Source organism: Aethina tumida, chromosome 3 (assembly GCF_024364675.1).
Source record: "Aethina tumida isolate Nest 87 chromosome 3, icAetTumi1.1, whole genome shotgun sequence".
In the NCBI taxonomy this organism is placed as follows: domain Eukaryota; kingdom Metazoa; phylum Arthropoda; class Insecta; order Coleoptera; family Nitidulidae; genus Aethina; species Aethina tumida.
In genome coordinates this window covers 4,572,239-4,599,793 of record NC_065437.1, presented here as the reverse complement: position 1 = coordinate 4,599,793, position 27,555 = coordinate 4,572,239, and the positions used below count along the sequence as shown (strand labels likewise).

General features: G+C 27.2%; 1 protein-coding gene across 2 annotated transcripts; it reads left to right on the top strand.

Moving 5' to 3' along the window:
- LOC109597274 (homeobox protein Hox-C4) lies at positions 1 to 25,905 on the top strand. Of its 2 annotated transcripts, XM_049964385.1 has the most exons (3): positions 1 to 1,225; positions 12,427 to 12,459; positions 23,817 to 25,905. In XM_049964385.1, the coding sequence occupies exons 1-3, from the start codon at positions 508 to 510 to the stop codon at positions 24,404 to 24,406; spliced, it is 1,341 nt and encodes a 446-aa protein (XP_049820342.1). In that variant the 5' UTR covers positions 1 to 507; the 3' UTR covers positions 24,407 to 25,905. The 2 variants fall into 2 exon arrangements, with proteins under 2 accessions (XP_049820342.1, XP_019868479.1); XM_020012920.2 differs by lacking the exon at positions 12,427 to 12,459.
- Positions 25,906 to 27,555: the final 1,650 nt, after the last annotated feature.

The following is a 27,555-nucleotide window of genomic DNA, read 5'->3' as shown; positions in this document are numbered from 1 at the left end:
CCAACGGATTATGTTGTGCTGTTACTCAACTACAAGACTTAGTCCCGACTTAATTAATTAATTAGTTGGATAATTTTGGTTTTTCTTAGTTAATTTCGGGGTTGGAAAGCTGGAGGTGTTGATGAAACGCAGTGTTCAGTGCTAAGACTATGACTTGGTGATGAGTTTACTCTTTGTACATGTTTGTGGTGTTGGTAATTGATAATTGAGGAACTTCAAGCCCAGACGCAGCCTTGTTTTGTTTATATTTTGGTGGCAGGATTGTGTTGTTTTGAGCCGCGTGTGACACTGGCCCCTTCCACTCGTTTTCTGGCCGCGCCATCCATCATGGTAACTGACGTCATGCGCGGTTATTGGAACGCAGCCAGTCACGTGGTTAGTTAATTGGGTGCTGTGGGCGTGTACCGTAGTGAGTGCGGTGGTAGGGGAACGGGAAAAAAGGATCTCTAGTCCCCACCGAAAAGTCTACTTATACACAACGTACGCTTTAGAGCCTGAGAAAAATTAATGGTCATGAGTTCGTTTTTGATGAACCCTGTGCCTGGCGCGGGCTACCAACAGAGCCAGCACCTTCCAGTGGTGGACCCCAAATTTCCGCCCAGCGAGGAGTACAGCCAAAACAGTTACATACCGTCTCCCAGCGACAACTTTTTCGGTAACCACCACTTAAACCAGCAACAGCACCACTTACAATACGGCTACCACAATCACCATCAAGCCACCTCGTACGGGTCAGCAGGAGTCCCCCTTTCGAATTCCGGCTATGGAAGCTACGGCAACTACTATCACCATCAGCTTCACCACGCACCACCCATCCACTCGCACCAAATAAGGCCGCCCTTACAGATCCACGACAACCAGCAGCCTTTGGTGAGCTGCGGTCCCTTGCAGAACAGCCACGCTCAAACGCCGGTCAGTAGTTCCTCGAGCATTTTGCAGAACTTGGCGGACATTTCGCCTAACGTAACGCAACCGAGTGATGTGAACTCCAGTGTGTGTAGTCCAGCTAGTGTCGGTCACGGACAGGAGTCCAGAGGCTCGCCGCCCGGCTCCCACACGTTGCAGGAGCTGGGACTGAGGCTGGAAGACAACGGGTCCGACGAACAGGACGACTTGGACGACGGACAGGGTAGTTCGACTAACAACGACGAAGATGACGACGACGACGAGAACGGCGACAGGCAAATTTATCCGTGGATGCGGAAAGTGCATGTCGCAGGAGCTTGTAAGTGTTGATTTGCTATTAATTGTATTGATTGAAAACACCCCACACAAAAGCTTCTCTTGCCTAAAATTTACTAGTACGAAGCCTCAATTTGAGTACTTTATCTTATTTATTAATCCATGAAATACAGAGAGAAAAAGAAACGGCACAGGCGAGGCGCCAATTTTCCTCCTGTGGGATTTTAACGATCGGGCACAAGCTTTCCTTCCTTTGTTTTCGTTTCCCTTTTGCCGTTTGTGTTTGCACATCCTTCCCACCTTAAACGTACTTATTTATGAACGTTTTGGCATTCGCCAATTATATTTAAGTTTTTTTCTGACGATTTAAATAAGTTGAGGCGTGTCGGAAAGTTAATCACGGAAACTTTCCCCCGAAAATTTACATTAATGAATGAGTCTAAACATAATAAAAAAAAACATTTCCATTGCATTTACAATGTTTATTATCTCCTTGAAATAAATACATAATGTACATAATTATTACAATGATTTTAGTTCAAAAATTCTAGACTATAATTTCATGATTTACTTAATAATTTGTTTCATAATAGGACCATTAACTAGTAGTTTATTGGAATACTTAAATAATATCGTGAATCATGTAATGCGTTTGATTACCGACGGAATAAAATTATTTACTGACTTGAAATAAGCTTTCAAAATACTGTTTCTTTTAATATTCTAAATTACCAAATAAGCTCTTTTGATCAATTAAATTGTACATTTATTTATTACTATAATTTTTCTTTGATATTTTAGTTATTATATTACAATTAAAGTATAAAATAGATATTCCTGCAAAATAAACATTTTGTTCAATTAGAACGTCTATTAATTATTATACATATATGATTGATATTAACTGTCTATTAATATATTTATTATATTAATTTAATATTATTATTATTATATATTATATATATATACTATTACAATAATATTTCTATCAATTTATTCGTTGTTTAAAATTGAAATTTTATATACATTCCTGCAAAAAAGCTTTTTTAATCAATTAGAAAAATTAATTATTGTTATATATTATTATACTATTTTATTACTAATATATTAGTTTAAAATTTTAATCAAAGAATTATAAAATATAGATATTTGTGTAAATAAACTTTTTTAATCGATTAAAACGTATATTTATTTTTATATATTATAATAAAACTTTTATATTAATATGAACATTGTATTAAAATTTAAATTTAAAAATTAGATATTCCTGCAAAATAACCTTTTTTATTTATTTAAAATATTTAATTATTTATTATATATTATTATAATAATTTTAATAATTATAATAATATTTATTTTATATATAACTTCTATTTATTATTATAAATTATTATAATAGGTTTTCTATTAATTCAATTATTTTATTAAAATTTAAAAAGCACAAAATAAAATAAATAATAAATTTAGTTTAATTGTTATATATTATATATTTTTTTATTACTATTATAATAATATTTCTATCAATATATTGCAGGACTATATATATATATATATATATATATATATATATATATAGTCCTGCAAAATGAGTTTTTTTAATCAATTAGAACATGTTAATTATTCTAATGATTTCTTTATTATTATGATTAAAACGGATAAAGTAAATTGATTAATTGGTTAGAATTATTTATTATTATTATATAATTTTAATAATTTTTCTATTAATATATTCATTTTATTAAAATTATAATTTAAAAAATATAATTTATATATATATATATATATATATATATATATATATATAGTCCTAAAAGTTTAATTTAAAAATTAGATATTTCTGCAAAATAAGCTTTTAATCAAATATAATATTTATTAATTATTATAAATTATTATTTTAGTTTTCTATTGAATTTTTTTATTAAAATTAAAAAAGTTCCGAAAAGTATTTCTGTGAAATAATTTAAAATAATTTTAATTAAAATGTTTATTTATTATTATAATAATTTTTAATTTTTTTAATAATGTATTCATTTTATTATAATTATAAAATTATAATTTAAAAATTATAATATATAACATATAAATATTCCTACAAATAAGCTTTTTTAATCGCTTATATTTATTATTATATACTGTAATAATAATTTTTGTTTGTAAAAATTGGATTTTCCTGCAAAATAGGATTTCTTAATGAATTTAAATGTATATTTTTTATATAAAAAATCATTATTATATTTGTTATATTAAAATTATTATTTATAAGGACTAGTAAATATTCATACAAAAAAAACTTACACAAATATAACGTTTATGTATTATTATAATTGGTTTTATATTAATACATTTATTTTATCAAAATTTAGAAAGTACAAAATAAGTATTCCTGTGAAATAAGCTTTTTTACTAATTTAATGCTCATTTTTATTATTATATATTATTTTTATAATATTTTTATCAATATTACTGTTATATTAATAAATATATAAAATAATTTAAGAATTACTAAATAGATATTCCTGAAACAGATTTTTTAATCAATTGGAATGTATTTTATTATTTTAATATTAATAATAATAATTTCTTTATTGTTATATTTAATTTATTAAACTTATAATTTAAAAAGTACAAAGTAAATATTGCTTCAAAAAAGGTTTTTTAATAAATTAAAACATGTATTTATTATTCTAATAATTCCTAAAACTACAATTTTAAAAGTACAAAGTAATAAATAGTTTTTTTTAATAATTATTTTCTATTAAATTAGAATTAAAATTTAAAAAGTACAACGGAGTAATCCTACAAAAAAAGATGTTTTATTAATTTAAAATATATTTATTATTATATTTTATTTTTATATTTTTGTCAATATATTTTGTTAAATTACTAAATAGATATTCCTGCAAAAGGAGCTTTTTAAATTAATTAGAATATCTGTTATTATATATTATTATAATATTTATTCTATAAATATATTCGTTGTTTTAGAATAAAAAAAATAAAGATTACAAATAATATAATCCTGCAAAATAAGCTTTTTCAATATATTAGAATGTATATATGTTATATTCTTTTTATACGTTATTTTTTTTTGTATTAATATATTTATTTTATTGACACGAAAATTAATTATAATTCGTACAATAATTAATAATAATTTTAATATTTTATTAAAATTAAAATTAAAAAAGAACAATATAGCATAGGCAAACTATCTATGATTAATTAAAAGGGTTTATTAAGTTTCCAGATTAATTATTTTTAAATTTTCTACTTAAACATACAGAAGAAATAATACTAAAACAAATTTGTTAAATAAAATAAACGTAAAACATTGTAGTCATTTAAATAAATTGTGCCTAATTCTGCAAATTTACATTACACCAACATCAACATTGTTTCAAAATAAATTGACTAAAGGTTATAATGTTTAAAGCAATTTATCAATTTTTTTTAACTTACGACAACTTGAACTACATTTAATTGCATTTCAATTTGTTGGCAGTTAACAATACTACATAAAATTAATGTGTATTTAATGTTTCTTCAAAAAAAAAGTATTTTAAAATTTTTGCATTCGTTTAAGGTGTTAATAATTTGTGTAATTAAAGGTAATTTATTACTTTATTTATGGCATGGATACTAAACATTCCAACTACATACATCAAATAATTATATTTAATTGTTATATCGTTGTAATGTATTATAGTTATTTAGCATTAATTTGTTATTTTAATATTTATTTTTATTTATATTATTAAATTTCTTCAAAAGCTTTTTCTAGAAGTAGATAAGTTTATTTTCAATTTTCCTTTTATTATGGCGTCTAGTCACGGTTTTTTGCGTCCGTAACATCTTCATTTATCTAATGATTACTAACAGAACAATTTGAAACCGAATCTAATCAAATAAGCAGATAAAAAAAATGTTACTTTTCATTTCGTTCGTCGGCTGAAAATACCGCCTCGTCATGGCTCTGTCGGTATTTTATTAAATAAAATCCACCTTGTCATTATTTGTATAAATAAACATTTCAATAAGTCCGTGTTGTTAAGGGGCAATACGAAATGCAACAAAGACAATCGTTGTCTTGTATCGCAGTCGGGATCTTTCACGAAATCCATTGACGAAGGTTACATTTTTCGAATGCCCAGGACGACGATGGGACCCAGATTTGGTCATTCCGATGACCTGTGGCTGAGTTTGAGCAATATCCTTGTTGCTGTTATTGTTTGTTAGATCTGTAACTTGTGTATTAATATTTTATACCACGTGTGAGGTTGTTAATCACAATAATCGTGGACCAATCTAAATTATGTCACCGCATTACAAATGACCAACAGGTAATTATCCGCCTTAGGGCCACGGTGGAACAACGTGTTATTTGGCAAACATTCTTCAGGTTTCAAATTAATAGTTGGTGCTTATCCGGGACAAAAGTCCTTGGTGCATCCATCGTTAGGTCGTTTCTTTGACACGACGTTTGTGAATTTGAATGATTTAGGTAATTTAGATTAATGTCAAGGCCCATTGTGTGGTCCCCATTTGTAACTAATTCACTACAAGGTGTGGTACCACGTTTTATAAATCGGAATCAAAGACGTTTTACGTGTCGGCCATAAATCAACTCTTTGGAGATTTTTTTGTGATACACATGCGTGTGAATTTTTTAACCAAATACTTCATCCAAATGTCACTGCCATGATTAATTTGAGTTATGTAGAAATCAATGGGTTAATTCACAATTATTTTTTTAACTAAGTTGATGTATAGTTTCACTTGTCACATCTTAGACTTCTGTTGCTCCTAAGATAAAGTGACTAACTAACTTTCTCATTTCAAATATAATGCTCATTTACATAACACTAACTAACCAGAGACCCACAGAAGCTGAATACACAAAAAAAAAGGTTTTACTATCAGATCATCAGATGATGCTCTTGATAAATCAAATTATTTTGTAATAAATAGCCTTCAGCTTATTGTTGCTGGTTTCTAAAGTATTGGAATAGATGGTACTTAAAACCTATTTACATAGCTGCCTTTTTAGACCGCAATTTGAAGGGCACATCTGCCTTAGGTCACAACATTTTAAGTGTCGCCAATTTATATTCTTTTATACCACCTAATGACCGCCAATTTGTAATTCTCAACATCGAGGACACACACTTCTCCTTCTATTGTTGTCGGGCCTGCGAAGAGGATCAAATAGACATCGTTTAGCCGGGTGAAATAAACCGACAACCATCCAATATTTGAGTGCATAATCCGTTTTGTCGGTGGCTTGAGACAAATAACGTGCGATTTGTATTCCTGACCTACGTGATTTTGACGCGACTTTTAAAAGGGCCACAATACAAAGTGATTTTTAACGTCGCACTAAATGGGAAGTAATTTAGATAACGATGGGTGATTTTTTATTTCGGTCCTTGTTATTGTTGTTTACATGTTGCTGGGGTTCTTTTGCCACACGTATTTAGCAATGATGTATAACCAATCGTTCGTGTTTATTTCTTCTTTCTGATTTATTACTTTTTGGTTTGGCTTGTAACTTCTTCTATCCCAATAAAACATGATCAAAAGGAGCAAATATATGGTACATTGTACAGATTATTTATTATTACATAAATGTAAAATGCACCATAAGAAGTAAAACAAGAAAATTTAATTTCTTTCCTCCAGTTTTTTTGTTCTTCTTTCCTAATAAAAACATATCTAAAAGGGGACAAAATTAATAAGACCAAAAGGTTAAAGAGTGAATATATAATGAAAATAATGTTTTTTCTTCATTTAAAAGCAACAAATACATTAAAAATATTTAAAGAAGAAAACTTCTCTTGTTACTCATTTTTGATTTCTTCACTTCTAATAAATTGGTGACTTAAATGAGCAAAGAATTAATAATACATCTTTCTTTTTAAAATTATTATTCACATTATTTATAACTGATAGATGTACCATAAGGAGTAGTTGAAGCAAAAATGATTCCTTCATTCACTTCTTCTTTCCCCATAAGAAGACCAAAAGGATAAAGAATGAATATATAATGAAAATAATGTTTTTCTTCATTTAAAAGTAACAAATACATTAAAAATACTTAAAGAAGAAAACTTCTCTTGTTTCTCATTTTTGATTTCTTCACTTCTAATAAATTGGTGACCTAAATGGGCAAAGAATTAATAATACATCTTTCTTTTTAAAACTATTGTTCACATTATTTATAACTGACAGATGTAACATAAGAAGTAGTTGAAGATAAAATGATTCCTTCATTCACTTCTTCTTTCCCCATAAGAAGACTAAAAGGACAAAGAATGCATATATAATGAAAATAATGTTTTTTCTTCATTTAAAACTAACAAATACATTAAAAATACTTAAAGAAGAAAATTTCTCTTGTTTCTCATTTTTGATTTCTTCCCTTCTAATAAATTGGTGACCTAAATGAGCAAAGAATTAGTAATACATCTTTTTTTTTAATTATTTTCACATCATTTATGACTGACGGATGTACCATAAGAAGTAGTTAAAGTAAAATGATTCCTTCATTCAGTTTTTCTTTCCCCATAAGAAGACCAAAAGGACAAAGAATGCATATATAATGAAAATAATGTTTTTTCTTCATTTAAAAGTAACAAATACATTAAAATTACTTAAAGAAGAAAACTTCTCTTGTTTCTCATTTTTGATTTTTTCCCTTCTAATAAATTGGTGACCTAAATGAGCAAAGAATTAATAATACATCTTTCTTTTCAAAATTATTGTTCACATCATTTATAACTGGCAAATGTACCATAAGAAGTATTTGAAGAAAAAATGATTCCTTCATTAATTTCTTCTTTCCCCATAAGAAGGCCAAAAGGACAAAGAATGCACATATTATGAAAATAATGTTTTTTCTTCATTTAAAAGTAACAAATACATTAAAAATACTTAAAGAAGAAAACTTCTCTTGTTTCTCATTTTTGATTTTTTCCCTTCTAATAAATTGGTGACCTAAATGAGCAAAGAATTAATAATACATTTTTCTTTTTAAAATTATTGTTCACATCATTTATAACTGACAGATGTACCATAAGAAGTAGTTGAAGAAAAAATGATTCCTTCATTCACTTCTTCTTTCCCCATAAGAAGACTAAAAGGACAAAGAATGCATATATAATGAAAATAATGTTTTTTCTTCATTTAAAACTAACAAATACATTAAAAATACTTAAAGAAGAAAACTTCTCTTGTTTCTCATTTTTGATTTTTTCCCTTCTAATAAACTGGTGACCTAAATGAGCAAAGAATTAATAATACATCTTTCTTTTTAAAATTATTGTTCACGTCATTTATAACTGACAGATGTACCATATGAAGTAGTTGAAGAAAAAATGATTCCTTCATTCATTTCTTCTTTCCCCATAAGAAGACCAAAAGGATAAAGAATGAATATATAATGAAAATAATGTTTTTCTTCATTTAAAAGTAACAAATACATTAAAAATACTTAAAGAAGAAAACTTCTCTTGTTTCTCATTTTTGATTTCTTCCCTTCTAATAAATTGGTGACCTAAATGAGCAAAGAATTAATAATACATTTTTCTTTTTAAAATTATTGTTTACATCATTTATAACTGACAGATGTACCATAAGAAGTAGTTGAAGAAAAAATGATTCCTTCATTCACTTCTTCTTTCCCCATAAGAAGACTAAAAGGACAAAGAATGCATATATAATGAAAATAATGTTTTTTCTTCATTTAAAAGTAACAAATACATTAAAAATACTTAAAGAAGAAAACTTCTCTTGATCTTCATTTTTGATTTCTTCCCTTCTAATAAATTGGTGACCTAAATGAGCAAAGAATTAATAATACATCTTTCTTTTTAAAATTATTGTTTACATAATTTATAACTGACAGATGTACCATAAGAAGTAGTTGAAGATAAAATGATTCCTTCATTCACTTCTTCTTTCCCCATAAGAAGACCAAAAGGATAAAGAATGAATATATAATGAAAATAATGTTTTTTTTTTCATTTAAAACTAACAAATACATTAAAAATACTTAAAGAAAAAAACTTCTCTTGTTTCTCATTTTTGATTTTTTCCCTTCTAATAAATTGGTGACCTAAATGAGCAAAGAATTAATAATACATTTTTCTTTTTAAAATTATTGTTCACATCATTTATAACTGACAGATATACCATAAGAAGTAGTTGAAGAAAATATGTTTCCTTCGTTCACTGCTTCTTTCCCCATAAGTAGACCAAAAGGACAAAGAATGCATTCTTTCCCTTCTTCATTTTTTCTCTTTTTACAAGAAATGAATTTCAGTTTTACTTCATTTAGAATTGATAAATGTGCCAAAAGTTATAAAAGGAGGTAACTTTATTCCTTCATTGACTTTTTCACTTCTTCTTTCTCACCCAATGACCAAAATGAATGAAAAAAGAATGAATATTTTTTATTTGGCAACTAATTATTGTTATTAGACCCATTTGGTACAGAAAGGTACTCTAAAAGAAATAGAAGAAGAAAATTTAATTTGATTAAACTGCACCGCCCTCGTAGTGCACTGAATCAACGTAGATACCGACTCGGTAACATCGCACAGGGAGTGGACAGTTACGCAAGCCTGGAGCCCAACGTGTCCGTTGGACCGGCGTTCAAAAGGTGATAATGTTTGATGGCGAGCACAAAAATTAAAGTAAACGGCCGGTCATTATTCTATCTCGGATGGCGACCAGGATATCGCGTTTCAGACAGAAGCAAATGCTCGTATCCGTTTTAATTTATGGGGGCCCACGATGACACTAAACTGACTTAGGTTCTAGTCGTCGATTTGTTTGTATCTTTCAGCCGTGCACGTGCCCGTTTATTTATTAGTATCGGATTTTGTTTCAGTTTGTCCTCATTTATTATACAAAAATTAGGCACAGTTATGAAAGAAATATTTCTAAAAAAAGTAGTTCTTCAGTATTGTTGTTTAGCTTGCCTTAGTATAAACCCACATAACTGAATTTAGATTATTAAAATGGAAAGTTGAATCATAACATTAAAACAATAAATTCTTTTTGTTGTATATTTTATAATAAATAATAATTTTAAAATAATAGATGAGATAATTCCTTTATTCAATTTATTTCTTTTATTGTATGTTTACTGTTGTGGGAAGAGGAATAATTAATCAAATAGCAGTCTGTAAATGTATGCAAATTCAACTGATATTGGATCCCACGTGATTTTAATGCATTAAGTATTAATTTCAACAACAAATCACCAGAGATATATTTAATGATCACCATTAAACATTTTAACATTGTTCAGAGGAATGTACCAATGTAAAATTTATTTTTTTTTGTACCACAATTTCAATACTTTAAATAATTGACTTTTTTAAGTACTTTAATTAAAATGTTAAATACAATAAAATCGAATAAAATAGGTTTTAAGTTAATAGTTCACTTTTTTATTGTGACACCTATTTTATATTATAATAACCTGATTACAGATTTCTATTTTTAAATCTTCCTTTTAAAAATACAATTTTTTTTAACAATAAATTAATAAATTAGAATAATGTTAGAATATTAATTATTATAAAATTATAAAAAACTTCTGGTTTTAATAAGTTTTTTAATTTTCTGCAGTAACAACTTATTTTAAACAAACAAATACACTATAAATATAAAGTCTTTATTATGTATTCATTACATAAACTGCAATAGATTAAATAAGTAGTTAAATAATAATAATAATTTTAATAAATACTAAAAAAAATATTTTTTTTGTTGCACAATTTCAATAATTTAAATAATTGTCTTTTTTAAGTACTTTAATCAAAATATTAAATACAATATGTTTTAAGTTGATAGTTCACTTTTTTATTGTGACATCTATTTTGTATTATAATAACCTGATTACAGATTTCTATTTTTAAATCTTCCTTTTAAAATTACAATTTTTCTTGACAATAAATTAATAAATAAAAATTAGAATAATGTTAGAATATTGATTACTATGGAATTATAAAATACTTCTGGTTTTAATAAGTTTTTTAATTTTATGCAGTAACAACTTATTTTAAACAAACAAATACACTATAAAAATAAAGTCATTATGATGTATTTATTACTTAAACTGCAATAGATTAAAAAAGTAGTTAAATGATAATAATAATTTTAATAATACTGAAAAAATTATTTTTTTAGTTCCACAATTTCAATAATTTAAATAATTGTCTTTTTTAAGTACTTTAATCAAAATGTTAAATAAAATAAAATCGAATAAAATAGGTTTTAAGTTGATAGTTCATTTTTTATTGTGACATCTATTTTATATTATAATAACCTGATTACAGATTTCTATTTTTAAATCTTCCTTATATAATAGAATATTAATTACTATGAAATTATAAAAAATTTCTGGTTTTAATAAGTTTTTTAATTTTCAGCAGTAACAACTTATTTTAAAGAAACAAATATACTATAAAAAATAAAGTCTTTATTATGGATTTATTACTTAAACTGCAATAGATTAAATAAGTAGTTATAAATTTAATGATCTTAATACTTAACTAATATTTTAGGTACACATTTATAAAAATGACTAAATGACATTTTTAAAGGTTAACATCTTTATTAGTATCGATTGTAAAGGTAGAACCAATAAATATATTATTAAATAATTATGATGGCTTGTAAGTAGATGATTATTGAATTTTATTTAATAGAATTAAATGAATATCTTCATTATGTTCAATAAAACATCATTTATTTAGTAATTAAGGATGAATATGCAATTAGATAAGTAATATGCTTAATAAAGAAATCATTTTGATATGGCGTGTATTTTCTAAATATCATTTTTTTGTTCTTGATGTCTTGTAATTGATTATACTTATACATTTTTTATTTGTTGAGCTTATTTCATTAAAAATCAATATTTATTACATTGTCTACAAAATTTAGTGTCAACACTTTAACCTAACGTTAAGTTACACTGCAGCTGAAGCTGCCACATATAAATTAATCCCAAAACTTTTTGATCATATTGTGTAGTTATAAAAAACTGTATAAGTCCTATTAATTTTTTACGTAAGCTTCACACAACAAGAACAACCTTAACTCTGACAAGACACATCAAATACAACTTACACGATCACGTTTTACGTAACCTCACGAACCATACAGAAAAATACCTTTTCATTTTCCTGTTAATTTGCATATGTCATAATAATATTTATTTGATCTTTGCAGTTTCGAATTCGCATGAATTATCATCTAATGGCAGTAAGTTTTTTTTTAAACATACTTAACCTTCAGTTACAGCTGTTTTCGTGTCAAAACTTTTCTTTCGTGTGTCGTGTCGATGCATTATTCATCGATTATTGATTAGTTAGTTAATTGATTTGGAGAAAATTTTTGACCAAAAACACCACTTCATCTTTCTTAAACCTTCTGGTAGGATGACATAACAATAACATAAATTTGATGTTTTGTACATAAAAATTCCTTCCATGGCTCTTTTTCCATTACATCGATTTCCCACCGAACGAAAATTGTAATTACCACTAATTCACGCATTCGTGTGCATAAACGCGATCACAGTCACGCGACATAACAAAAAAGGGGTATAAATAAGGACTACGTTTTGTATGTAATTATGGGTATCATGGTTTTGTATGGACTGGAAAAAATACACAATCAGATCAGAACGTTTGACCGATCGTTCCATACGACAATCACATTTATGTAGTTAGTTGATCTGAATTTGCATTTACGGTCAATTTGATGTATTGTTTAGGAAATGTGGAGGTGGATGTTTGTTTTGGATAATTTGGCAATTTTTTGGAACTGACATTGACGTTAATAATTTATTTTTCGTGTTGGTTCAATCATTTTTTATGATTACATAATTATAAAGTAATAAATTGATTAGGAATTTTTTTAAATTTTCCATTTAAACCATCTATTTTATTAACAATAAATTAATAAATATAAAGTAATATATTATTACCTTAATAATATATTGTTTTTGGTTCCTACATTTTATTATATTAATATATATTTTTAAATTTACTGCTATTAAGTACTAAATGAATAGTTTAAACATATTTTTTATAGTGCCATCTATTTTAAATTGTAATAAACTGATTACAGAACGTTATTTTCAAATCTTCCTTTTAAAATATTTCTCAGATATAATTTAATAAATAAAAATTAAATCAAAATTTAACAATGTAGAATATTTCTATTTATGTATGTAATATACGTTATAATTTTTGTTATTGTAATAATGATTTACAAATTAATACAATTATACATAAATAATTCAACAAAATTTCATAAATTTTGTAAAACTTGGCGTCCATGTTTTAATATTTTATAATAATTATTTGGAAATCTTTTGATATGTTGTATCATTGTTACTGAAAAAATTATTTGTAAATCTTTTGTGCATAAATAAACTAATAATATATATTAGATAATAAATGGATAGAAACACATATTGAACTTTTTATAGTGACATCTATTATAATAAACTAATTACAGATTTCTATTTTTGAATCTTCATTTTAAAATAACAATTTTTCTTAATTATAAATTAATAAATAAAAATTAGAATAATATTTTAACAATGTAGAATTTTGTTTCTTCTTAGGTATATAATATATGTTATAATTAATGTTATTGCAAAATTATTTTCAATTTAAAACCATTCTATATAAATAATTTAATAATATAAGCTGAAATTTCATATATTTTTTTTTTAATTTTAAAGTTCTTAGTTTAATATTTTATAATAATAATTTGAAAATTTGGTATATTAAATACATAGTTTAAACATATTTATATTTTTAGGGACATCTATTTTACATTATAATACACTAATTACAGATTTTTATTTATGAATTTATAATAAATAAATGAATTTATAATGAATAAATAATATAATAATTTTTAACAATATAGAATAGTATTTCTACTTATATGTGTAATATATGTTATATGTTAATTACAATTTAACAATTCTACATATAAAGCTTTACTTTTGGATTTTAATATTTTATAATAATTGTTTGAAAACCTCGTGGAATTAGGTATTAAATGAATAATTTAAACATGTTAGCCTTTTTTATAGTTACATCTATTTTACATTACAGATTTCTATCTTTGAATCTTCCGTTTAAAATAACAATTTTTCTTTACAACAAATTAATAAATAGATATTAAAATAATTTTTAACAGTATAGTGCAATATTAATAATTATTTACTATTTAATACAATTCTATATAAATAAATCAATAAATTAAACTTATATTTCATATATTTTATAAAGCTTTACTTTTGTATTTTGATATTTTATAATAATTGTTTGAAAACCTCTTGGAATTTGGTATTAAATGAATAATTTAAACATATTAGCCTTTTTTATAGTCACATCCATTTCACATTATAATAAACTAATTACAGATTTCTATTTTTGAATCTTCCTTTTTACAATAACAATTTTTCTTTACTATGAATTAATAAATAAATATTAAAATTATTTCTTAACAATATAGGGGAGAATTAATAATTATTTACAATTTAATCGAATTCTACATAAATAAATCAATAAATTAAACTTTTCATATATTTTATAAAGCTTTACTTTTGTAATTTAATATTTTATAATAATTATTTGAAAATCTTCTGGAATTAGGTATTAAATGGATAATTTAAGCATATTAGATTTTTTTGTAGTTACATCTATTTTGCATTATAATAAACTAATTACAGATTTCTATTTTTGAATCGTCCTTTTAAAACAACAATTTTTCTTTACTATAAATTAAAAATAATTATTAAAATAATTTTTTAACATTATAGAATAGTATTTCTATTTATGTATGTAATATAAGTTACAATTATTGTTATTTTAAGAATTATTTACATTTAATACAATTCTACATAAAAATAAATCAATAAAATAAACTTATATTTCATATATTTTGTAGAATAATGTAATAATTTTGTAATAATTGTTGGAAAATTAGGTATTAAATGGATAAATTAAATGTATTAGCCTAATAATAATAAACTGATTACAGATTCCTATTTTTAAATCATCCTTTGAAAATAAGAACAAAACTTTTTGTAATACAAAAACAATGAAACCATTTTATAATAAAAAATGGTATAGTTCAAAATTATAGGTTTTCCCTTGTTTGAACCAATTATAGCTCACCAATCGTGTGCCTTCTTATCAGGTAGTCGGTCGACTGACCCTCTGTTGTCTGACGGCCATTTCTAGCCAATTTTACCGAAATAATTACCCGGCCAGACACAATAGGAACAAAGACGGTTTTGTTCTACAGATTTATAAATAATTAAAATCGTGTCAATCATCGGAACATTTGGAATGCATGAATTTTATCACACGATTTACTTTACTTTTAGAAACGTATCTGCTTTGCGGAATGAATATTTCATTCTTCGTAACGACCAACTTAGGCCGTTATCCGACGAAGTCAACTCAAATTAAAATAGATAAGTTACGCGGTGCGAAGTTAAAAATATAAATGTATTCATTCGTTCACGGTAGCGTTGCTTATGTGCTTATGTGGAACGTGAACAAATCGTTACGAGAATCACAATTCACACTCAATCGGGCTAATTAAGAAAAACACGCTGTGCCATATTTACGTCAACATTCCAATGTTTGCCTTACGTTCGTGTAATAACACTCCGAACACTCTACGGCCAATATGTAAGCTGAAAGTGGTCGTGTTCATTTCTTGTTTTTTCTTCTCCGAGATGAATAAGAGTCTTTATCACAAACAAATTTACGTATTGCGAAGTTCGTGAAGAAATATTAGATCAACATTATAATTTAAAAAGTGGTGTGGATATGAATGTGAGAATGGGAAATAATTAAAGTAATTAAAAATTGCAAGTTAATGAGGTGAACATTGATCAATGAGTTTGTAGTCATCAAAGTGCGGCTGATTCAAATTAATTATAGCGTCAGTCTGCCATATTAATTTTTCTATTAGTGAAACCGACGGTAAACAACATCTACGTTACTTTTGTCTTATTAATATTTTTTAAGAAAAGATTTATTACCAAAAATTTGTTTACATAAGATTTGATTCTATAATAGCCTATTGGTAAAAGGCTTTTCTTGTACTGAAGAAAAGAGTAATTTAAATTTTCATATAAATGTTGTTTTTAGAAAGGCTGAAACTATCTTGATCAAAGGATTTGAAAATGTAAATTTAAACATATTAGCCTTTTTTATAGTTACGTCTATTACATTTACATTATAATAAACCAATTACAGATTTCTATTTTTGAATCTTCCTTTTAAAATAACAATTTTTCTTAACTGTAAATTAATAAATAAAAATTATTATATATTTTAATATTTTAACTATGTAGAATTTTGTTTCTACTTAGGTATGTAATATATGTTATAATTATTGTTGTTTTAATAATTATTTATTAATAATATAATATTAATAAACTGAAATTTCATATATTTTTTTTAAATTTTACGTTCTTATTTTAATATTTTATATTAATAATTTTAAAATCTAACCATATTTACCGTTTTTACAATTTACATTATATCAATTTTATATTATAATACACTAATTACAGATTTTTATTTATGAATTTTCCTTTTAAATTAATTTTTTAACAGTATACAATAGTGTTTCTAATTATATATGTTATAATTATTATTTACAATTTAATACAATTCTACATAAATTGTTGCCTTTTTTATAGTCACATCTACGATCTCGTATTTTACATTGTAATCAACTGATTACAGATTCCTATTTTTAAATCTTCCTTTTAAAATAATCTCTCTCTATTGATCTATTGATAAAGGTGCTAAATATATAAAATCAATTACATTTATCTTTTCCTTGCATTGAATAAAAGGGTAATTTTAATTCTAAAAATATTGTTGTTTTCAGAGAGGTTGAAATTATTTTAGTCAATCAACTTTAATAATACTTGTTTCTTACTTTAAAGAATACAGCAATTTAAATTGCTCGAATTCGATTGCCAAAGTCTTGAATTCAATTTATACTCTTAGGATCATCTTAAAAATCAGATGATTAAGACTAGAAGTTACGATAAATGTTGCTAGAGGCTTAAAATCAAACAAGATTTAGACCAAATACAAGTATTTGTTTTGTGGAAGACTAGTTATGAAGCCAAAATAGAAGTTGTCGATTGCCAAAGTCTTGAATTCAATTTATACACTTAGGATCACCTTAAAAATCAGATGTTAAAGACTAGAATTTACGATAAATGTTGCTAGAGGCTTAAAATCCAGCAGGATTTAGACCAAATACAAGTATTTGTCTTGTGGAAGACTAGTTATGAAGCCAAAATAGAAGTTGTCGATTGCCAAAGTCTTGAATTCAATTTGTACTCTTAGGATCACCTTAAAAATCAGATGTTAAAGACTAGAATTTACGATACATGTTGCTAGAGGCTTAAAATCAAACAGGATTTAGACCAAATACAAGTATTTGTCTTGTGGAAGACTAGTTATGAAGCCAAAATAGAAGTTGTCGATTGCCAAAGTCTTGAATTCAATTTATACACTTAGGATCACCTTAAAAATCAGATGTTAAAGACTAGAATTTACGATAAATGTTGCTAGAGGCTTAAAATCCAGCAGGATTTAGACCAAATACAAGTATTTGTCTTGTGGAAGACTAGTTATGAAGCCAAAATAGAAGTTGTCGATTGCCAAAGTCTTGAATCCAATTTATACTCTTAGGATCATCTTAAAAATCAGATGATTAAGACTAGAAGTTACGATAAATGTTGCTAGAGGCTTAAAATGAAACAGAATTTAGACTAAATACAAGTATTTGTTTAGTAGAAGACTAGTTATGAAGCCAAAATAGAAGGTATCGGTCGCCAAAGTCTTGAATTCAATTTATACTCTTAAGATCATCTTAAAAATAAGACGTTTAAGACTAGAAGTTACGATAAATGTTTCTAGAGGCTTAAAATCAAACAGGATTTAGACCAAATACACGTAGTTGTTTTGTGGAAGACTAGTTATGAAGCCAAAATAGAAGTTGTCGATTGCCAAAGTCTTGAATTCTATTTATACACTTAAGATCATCTTAAAAATCAGATGTTTAAGACTAGAAGTTACGATAAATGTTTCTAGAGGCTTAAAATCAAACAGGATTTAGACCAAATACAAGTATTTGTTTTGTGAAAGACTAGTTATGAAGCCAAAATAGAAGTTGTCGATTGCCAAAGTCTTGAATTCAATTTGTACTCTTAGGATCATCTTAAAAATCAGATGTTTAAGACTAGAAGTCGTGATAAATGTTGCTAGAGACTTAAAATCAACCAGGCTTTAGATCAAATACAAGTATTTGTTTAGTAGAAGACTAGTTATGAAGCCAAAATAGAAGGTATCGGTTGCCAAAGTCTTGAATTCAATTTATACTCTTAGGATCATCTTAAAAATAAGACGTTTAAGACTAGAAGTTACGATAAATGTTTCTAGAGGCTTAAAATCAAACAGGATTTAGACCAAATACACGTATTTGTTTTGTGGAAGACTAGTTATGAAGCCAAAATAGAAGTTGTCGATTGCCAAAGTCTTGAATTCTATTTATACACTTAAGATCATCTTAAAAATCAGATGTTTAAGACTAGAAGTTACGATAAATGTTTCTAGAGGCTTAAAATCAAACAGGATTTAGACCAAATACAAGTATTTGTTTTGTGAAAGACTAGTTATGAAGCCAAAATAGAAGTTGTCGATTGCCAAAGTCTTGAATTCAATTTGTACTCTTAGGATCATCTTAAAAATCAGATGTTTAAGACTAGAAGTCGTGATAAATGTTGCTAGAGGCTTAAAATCAAACAGGATTTAAGTATTTGTATTATGGAAGACTAGTTATGAAGCCAAAATAGAAGTTGTCGATTGCCAAAGTATTTAATTCAATTTATACTGTTAGGATCATCTTAAAAATCAGTTGTTTAAGACTACAAGTCGTGATAAATGTTGCTAGAGGCTTAAAATCAAACAGGATTTAGACCAAATACAAGTATTTGTTTTATAGAAGACTAGTTATGAAGCCAAAATAGTCGTTGTTGGTTGCCAAAGTCTTGAATTCAATTTATACTGTTAGGATCATCTTAAAAATCAGATGTTTAAGACTAGAAATTACGATAAATGTTGCTAGAGGCTTAAAGTTAAACAAGATTTAGACCAAATTAAGTATTTGTTTTATGGAAGACTAGTTATGAAGCCAAAATAGTCGTTGTTGGTTGCCAAAGACTTGAATTCAATTTATACTCTTAGGATCATCTTAAAAATCAGATGTTTAAGACTAGAAGTTATAATAAAAGTTGCTAGTGGATTAAAATCAAACAAAACTTAGTACAAATATAAGTATTTGTTCTGAGGAAGAGTGACGATGAAGCCCAGATAAAAATTGCCGGATCCGAATCGAAATTAACACGCGACTAATCCAAATCGGCGAATTCCGAGAAGGCGAGAGCAATTTAAAAAAAAATTGGACCACACTAAATGTCGATCTTGACCTTGATGCAACCTAGACATCGGAGCGGTGCAATTGTTGTTTACGGCCGACGGACAAAGTGCACCATCATCATTTGGGCAATAAGAATGCTAACTGGAGACCTCTTTGTGGGCTAGTTTTTGTTTGCGGCGGCCCGGCTCAGATCCGAAACGAAAATTGTGCCACGGCAGCAGACGTTTATTTACGGGTTACACGCCATAAGCAACAATAAACCGCGACCATTGTTGGAGCCCCTTTAATTAAGCGTATTGAAATTTGTTGTTGTTGCTCAATGGGGACGGCTCCGCTTTTTCCTCCAAACTGCACTTTCATCCAGACTAAATAGGTTTTTTTTTTATTGAGGGAAGGCGGCTCCTCACTCACGATCAGTCGCTTGTTTCGGTTTAAACGGTCGCCTTTAATTCGCCGCGATCCATAAAAAAGCTCGATTGATTTCAGTGCTAAAAATTGAAAATTAGCGATATTGTTTTACTTCGCGGAACGATGACTCCGCCGGTTTGACGGTTTTTGTTTGGTTTTCGATTTAAAAGGAAAACGTGACGGATGTTTTGATTGTGATAAAGAAACACCTTTAATACGAACCGCGATACAAAAGTCTTTCCTTCCAATTAAAACCAAATATTGATGAAATTAATGAAGGAAATCTACTCGAATTTTATAAAGTTAGCATCTTCGTAAGAGCATCACTATTGTTGTTTAATGTTTTTAAACAAAGAATTTAAATTATTGTATATTTCAAAACAAGAAAAAATAAAATACCTTTTTTAATTTTATATATAAAAAATTAACAATAAAATTGAATTTTACTGGTCATAAATTAACCAACTTTAAATGTTCAATATTTTTTTTAAATAGTCATTTTTAATTGGTTTTAAATATATTAGTTGTTTAAAAGTCTAAAATTATCCCACCTGGAATCATGAGGCTTAAATATTATCCTTAAGGAAGAAATTTATTTTCTAAACTATTTTTATATTTATTAATTAAATAGTAAATGATTTGGCCAGTAAAATTTCAATTATAAATAAGTGATTTTATTATTTTTAATACGGTGTAAAAAATTTACAATTTGATAATTTATTGAAGGTACTTTTAATTAAATTAAATATGTTTAAAGATCACTGAATATTTATTAGTAAAATTATTGCTGAAAACTGACAATATAAAGTAATTAAAAATTCCTGCTATTTTTTTAAATAACAAAATGATAATAATTAATTAATTTTATAAATAAAAATTTACGAATAAAATGTTCAATATTTTTTTAAATATGGGTAACATAAATTGAATTCAAGACTTTGGCAATCGATAACTTATATTCTGGCTTCATAACTAGTCTTCCACAAAACAAATACTTGTATTTGGTCTCAATCCTGTTTGATTTTAAGTCTCTAGCAACATTTATCGTAACTTTTAGTCTTAAATATCTGATTTTTAAGAAGATCCTAACAGTATAAATTGAATTCAAGACTTTGGCAACTGACAACTTCTATTTTGGCTTCATAACTAGTCTTCCACAAAGCAAATACTTGATTTAGTCTAAATCCTGTTTGATTTTATGCCTCTAGCAACATTTATCGTAACTTCTAGTCTTAAACATCTGATTTTTAAGATGATGCTAAGAGTATAAATTGAACTCAAGACTTTGGCAATCGACAACTTCTATTTTGGCTTCATAACTAGTCTCACACAAAACAAATAATTGTATTTGGTCTAAATCCTGTTTGATTTTAAGCCTCTAGCAACATTTGTCGTAACTGCTAGTCTTAAACATCTGATTTTTATGATGATCCTAAGAGTATAAATTGAATTCAAGACTTTGGCAATCGACAACTTCTATTTTGGCTTCATAACTAGTCTTCCACAAAACAAATACTTATATTTGGTCTAAATCCTGTTTGATTTTAAGCCTCTAGCAACATTTATCGTAACTTCTAGTCTTAAACATCTAGTTTTTAAAATGATCCTAAGAGTATAAATTGAATTCAAGACTTTGGCAACTGACAACTTCTATTTTGGCTTCATAACTAGTCTTCCACAAAACAAATACTTATATTTGGTCTAAATCCTGTTTGATTTTAAGCCTCTAGCAACATTTATCGTAACTTCTAGTCTTAAACATCTGATTTTTAAGATGATGCTAAGAGTATAAATTGAACTCAAGACTTTGGCAATCGACAACTTCTATTTTGGCTTCATAACTAGTCTCACACAAAACAAATAATTGTATTTGGTCTAAATCCTGTTTGATTTTAAGCCTCTAGCAACATTTGTCGTAACTGCTAGTCTTAAACATCTGATTTTTATGATGATCCTAAGAGTATAAATTGAATTCAAGACTTTGGCAATCGACAACTTCTATTTTGGCTTCATAACTAGTCTTCCACAAAACAAATACTTATATTTGGTCTAAATCCTGTTTGATTTTAAGCCTCTAGCAACATTTATCGTAACTTCTAGTCTTAAACATCTAGTTTTTAAGATGATCCTAAGAGTATAAATTGAATTCAAGACTTTGGCAACTGACAACTTCTATTTTGGCTTCATAACTAGTCTTCCACAAAACAAATACTTATATTTGGTCTAAATCCTGTTTGATTTTAAGCCTCTAGCAACATTTATCGTAACTTCTAGTCTTAAACATCTAGTTTTTAAGATGATCCTAAGAGTATAAATTGAATTCAAGACTTTGGCAACTGACAACTTCTATTTTGGCTTCATAACTAGTCTTCCACAAAACAAATACTTGTATTTGTCTAAATCCTGTTTGATTTTAAGCCTTTAGCAACATTTATCGTAACTTCTAGTCTTAAATATCTGATTTTTAAGAAGATCCTATGAGTATAACTTGAATTCAAGACTTTGGGAATCGACAACTTCTATTTTGGCTTCATAACTAGTCTTCCACAAAACAAATACTTGTATTTGGTCTAAATCCTGTTTAATTTTAAGCCTCTAGCAACATTTATCGTAACTTCTAGTCTTAAACATCTAGTTTTTAAGATGATCCTAAGAGTATAAATTGAATTCAAGACTTTGGCAACTGACAACTTCTATTTTGGCTTCATAACTAGTCTTCCACAAAACAAATACTTGTATTTGTCTAAATCCTGTTTGATTTTAAGCCTTTAGCAACATTTATCGTAACTTCTAGTCTTAAACATCTGATTTTTAAGATGGTCCTAAGAGTATAAATTGTATCCAAGACTTTGGCAACCGACAACTTCTATTTTGGCTTCATAACTAGTCTTCCACAAAACAAATACTTGTATTTGGTCTAAATCCTGTTTGATTTTAAGCCTCTAGCAACATTTATCATAACTTCTAGTTTCAAACATCTGATTTTTAAGATGATCCTAAGAGTATAAATTGAATTCAAGAATATGGCAACCGAGAACTTCTATTTTGGCTTCATAACTAGTTTACCACAAAACAAATATTTGTATTTAGTATAAATCCTGTGTGATTTTAAGCCCCCTGCAACATTTATTATAACTTCTAGTCTTATACATTTGATTTTTAAGATGATCTTAAGAGTATAAATTGAATTCAAGACTTTGGCAATCGACAACTTCTATTTTGGCTTCATAACTAGTCTTCCATAAAACAAATACTTGTATTTGGTCTAAATCCTGTTTGATTTTAAGCCTCTAGCAACATTTATAGTAACTTGTAGTCTTTTTTTTAAGATGATCCTAAGAATATAAATTGAATTCAAGACTTTGACAATAGACAACTTCTATTTTGGCTTCATAACTAGTCTTCCACAAAACAAATATTTGAATTTGGTCTAAATACTGTTTGATTTTAAGCCTCTAGCAACATTTATCGTCACTTTTAGTCTTAAACATCTGATATTTAAGATGATCCTAAGAGTATAAATTGAATTCCAGACTTTAACAACCGGCAAGTTCTATTTTGGCTTCATCATTAGTACAAATACTTGGAACTGGTTTAAATTTTGTTTGATTTGAAACCACTAGCAACATATAGCATAACTTATAGTCTAAAATAAGGAGGATTGTTTAAGGAATATTATCTAAATATGTTTTCTCTTGTTACAGCAAATGGAGGCTTCGCACCGGGCATGGAACCAAAACGACAACGTACAGCTTACACCCGCCACCAAATCCTGGAACTGGAAAAGGAGTTCCACTATAACAGATACCTAACCCGCCGACGAAGGATAGAAATCGCCCACACCCTGGTGCTGAGCGAGCGCCAGATAAAAATCTGGTTCCAGAACCGGCGCATGAAATGGAAAAAAGACAACAAGCTGCCCAACACGAAGAACGTCCGCAGGAAAACGAATCCGGCCGGCGTGACGACGACGACCGCCTCCGCAAAATCGGGCGGTAAGGGCCGTGGTCCGAAGTCGCAGTCGTCGAACAACAACGACAAGCGGAAGAACAACAACCGCGACATGGACGGCCTGGGCGAGAACATGTTGGACATGTCGCTGAGCGGGCACCAACTGCCGCCGAACTCGCACGCGCACCCGATGCAGACGGCGCTGCATCACGGCGGCATGATGCATCCGGATCCGGGCATGCACATAGGACAGCTGACGCCGCTCTCGGCGTCGCCGGGATGCGGACCCCTGCCCAACCCCCAGCCGGTCATAAAGTCGGACTATGGACTAACGGCGCTGTAATCGCCAATGTGTTCGTTGCTGCGGCTCAATGTGTAGAAGAAAGTACAATTTTTATTAATGATGTGTCTGTCTGGCTCCGATCGGGTTCGCGTCTGTGGAAGCGTCCGGCGAAGATCTACGAATTCAACGTAAATTGGTTTTTTGTACTTACTGTTTTAGAACCTAAGTGATGAAGTAAATGTGTCAGTGCTCAGTTGATGTTGAAACATGTGACCTCACCTAAAAGTTTCTTATATTACGTTGGTATAGAAATTGGTTATATTTAATTTGGGTTCCTTCTGTCATCTTCTTCAACTTAATTACTTCTTCTGGATTGACATTCATCCCCCAAACTATTAGCTGAGGTTAAAACTTATGACTTCATCTAAAAGTTTCTTATATTACATTGGTATAGAAATTGGTTATATATAATTTGTGTTCCTCTTTTCCCATCTTCTTCAGTTTAGCTGCTCCTTCTGGACTAGTTAAAGATTTCTGACAACAAGGAAGTCATCATTTAGGCCTTGTTTTACTTCAAAGACTCATTGCTTGGGTTCTAACTTCCTACCTCCGTACTTTGTTGCGTCACCACAAGATTCGTAGATTTTTACAAGATGACTCCAAAGCAAAACATCCGTAGGGTCAGTACATATATAAAAAACACGCCGACAATATTATGCCACGGGTACTGATTGATGTTCGATGCGTCCTTAGATTAAATGTGGCTCCCAAAATTGGTACCACCACAAGTCGTTGATCTTGAAACTGATTCAGGTGGTTCCAGTCATCATTTAATCGACGCAACTCTTCATCGTTGATGCCTTTCAACATAAAATACATGTGAAATGGGACACTAACAAAACAATTGTGATTAATGTTATACACTAGCGAACACTTTGTTCTAGTATAATTCAAGTTGAAAAATGAAATTTTCATGCCTAATTTATACACAATGTAATATTCTGTATATTTCTTAAAATAATTGTTGTCTCGTTCGGTAATTCGACTAAAAACCATATAAGTTCTGTGAAATTACCCATTGATCGTCGGACATTCGTGTGTCCATATGTGGTTTTTAGTTAAATAATTTTCGTGCCATTATTTATATAAGGATTGTTTTATTGTTACCGTTTTTTATTTTATTTTGTTAAATATTTAATCGAAAATACATGTACACCCACACTGTCGGATAATAAAAGGAAAAACTTAAATTCTAACCTATACCCGTGCTTGATTTTGTACAATTACCAAATAGTAGTTTTATTTTTTATTATCCCCACACACTATACTAACCACGCTCAGGGTATAGTTTTTATTTTTTAATTTATATCGGATTTATGTAAATAAATCATGTTTACAATTAGAGTAAAATATATATATTATTTGTAAATTTCTCGTCTTGTTTATACAATGCGCATGTATTTTTGAGGTTATGCCCAGTGTGATCCTATGAGAGTAATTTCTGTAGCTATAGATTGTATATATTAATATTAGAAATAAATATGTATACTTCTATTAAATTTGAAAGTTTTATTTACATACATTTCCACTAAAAGTATCCCTAAAAAACAGGTAAGTTTTATATAAATTAGTATATGTACCAAAAATATATATATTGATTTTAACTCTTCTAGTTTTTTTTATAAGTTGCAAAATATTAGACATAAGTAAACAAATCTAATAATATTAAAAAAATTGGATTTATTAAATTTCTTTTATTGGTAAAAACTTTACAGAGCTTTTTTGTTTATTAAAATAAATTTATAAATAAATTGATATTATGTTTAAATATACGATTAAATTGTTATTAAAATATTATTTTATAGTTTTAAATAACTCGTGCATTTAAAACCTCTTAAAAACTTTACAGAGCTTTTTTATTTAACAAGAATTTATTTTATAAATTGATATTATATTTAGATATATGACTAAATTATTATTAAAATATTATTTTAGGGTTTTAAACAACTTATGCATTTAAAACTAATTAAAAATTAATGTTTTGTCACCCCTAATTAAAAAAATATTGAACATTTGAATTTTGGCTAATTTATGACCAGAAAAGATTTAATTTTATTAACAAAAATTAATTAATTATTACCGTTTGTTAAAGTTATTTAAACACTTATCTGGAATATTTAATTACTGTGTTTATTAAATTAACCTTACTAGTAAAAACTTTACAGACCTTTTTTATTTAACAAGAATTTATTTTATAAATTGATATTATATTTAGATATATGACTAAATTATTATTAAAATATTATTTTAGGGTTTTAAACAACTTATGCATTTAAAACTAATTAAAAATTAATGTTTTGTCACCCCTAATTAAAAAAATATTGAACATTTGAATTTTGGCTAATTTATGACCAGCAAAGATTTAATTTTATTAACAAAAATTAATTAATTATTACCGTTTGTTAAAGTTATTTAAACACTTATCTGGAATATTTAATTACTGTGTTTATTAAATTAACCTTACTAGTAAAAACTTTACAGACCTTTTTTATTTAACAAGAATTTATTTTATAAATTGATATTATATTTAGATATATGACTAAATTATTATTAAAATATTATTTTAGGGTTTTAAACAACTTATGCATTTAAAACTAATTAAAAATTAATGTTTTGTCACCCCTAATTAAAAAAAATATTGAACATTTGAATTTTGGCTAATTTATGACCAGCAAAGATTTAATTTTATTAACAAAAATTAATTAATTATTACCGTTTGTTAAAGTTATTTAAACACTTAGCTGGAATATTTAATTACTGTATTTATTAAATTATCTTTACTATTAAAAACTTTACAAAGCTTTTTTATTTAACAAGAATTTATTTTATAAATTGGTATTATATTTAGATATATGACTAAATTATTATTAAAATATTATTTTAGGGTTTTTAAACAACTTATGCATTTAAAACTAATTAAAAATTAATGTTTTGTCACCCCTAATTAAAAATATATTGAACATTTGAATTTTGGCTAATTTATGACCAGCAAAGATTTAATTTTATTAACAAAAATTAATTAATTATTACCGTTTGTTAAAGTTATTTAAAAACTTAGCTGGAATTTTTAATTTCTGTATTTATTAAATTAACTTTACTAATAAAAACTTTACAGAGATTTTTTATTTAACAAGAATTTATTTTATAAA

What these genes read in the sequence shown, in the direction of transcription:
- LOC109597274 (XM_049964385.1), top strand. Translation starts at nt 508, where the DNA reads ATGGTCATGAGTTCGTTTTTGATGAACCCTGTGCCTGGCGCGGGCTAC. An exon ending in AGTGCATGTCGCAGGAGCTT is followed by an intron (nt 1,226 to 12,426) that starts GTAAGTGTTGAT and finishes TGATCTTTGCAG; the next exon opens with TTTCGAATTCGCATGAATTA. An exon ending in TGAATTATCATCTAATGGCA is followed by an intron (nt 12,460 to 23,816) that starts GTAAGTTTTTTT and finishes CTCTTGTTACAG; the next exon opens with CAAATGGAGGCTTCGCACCG.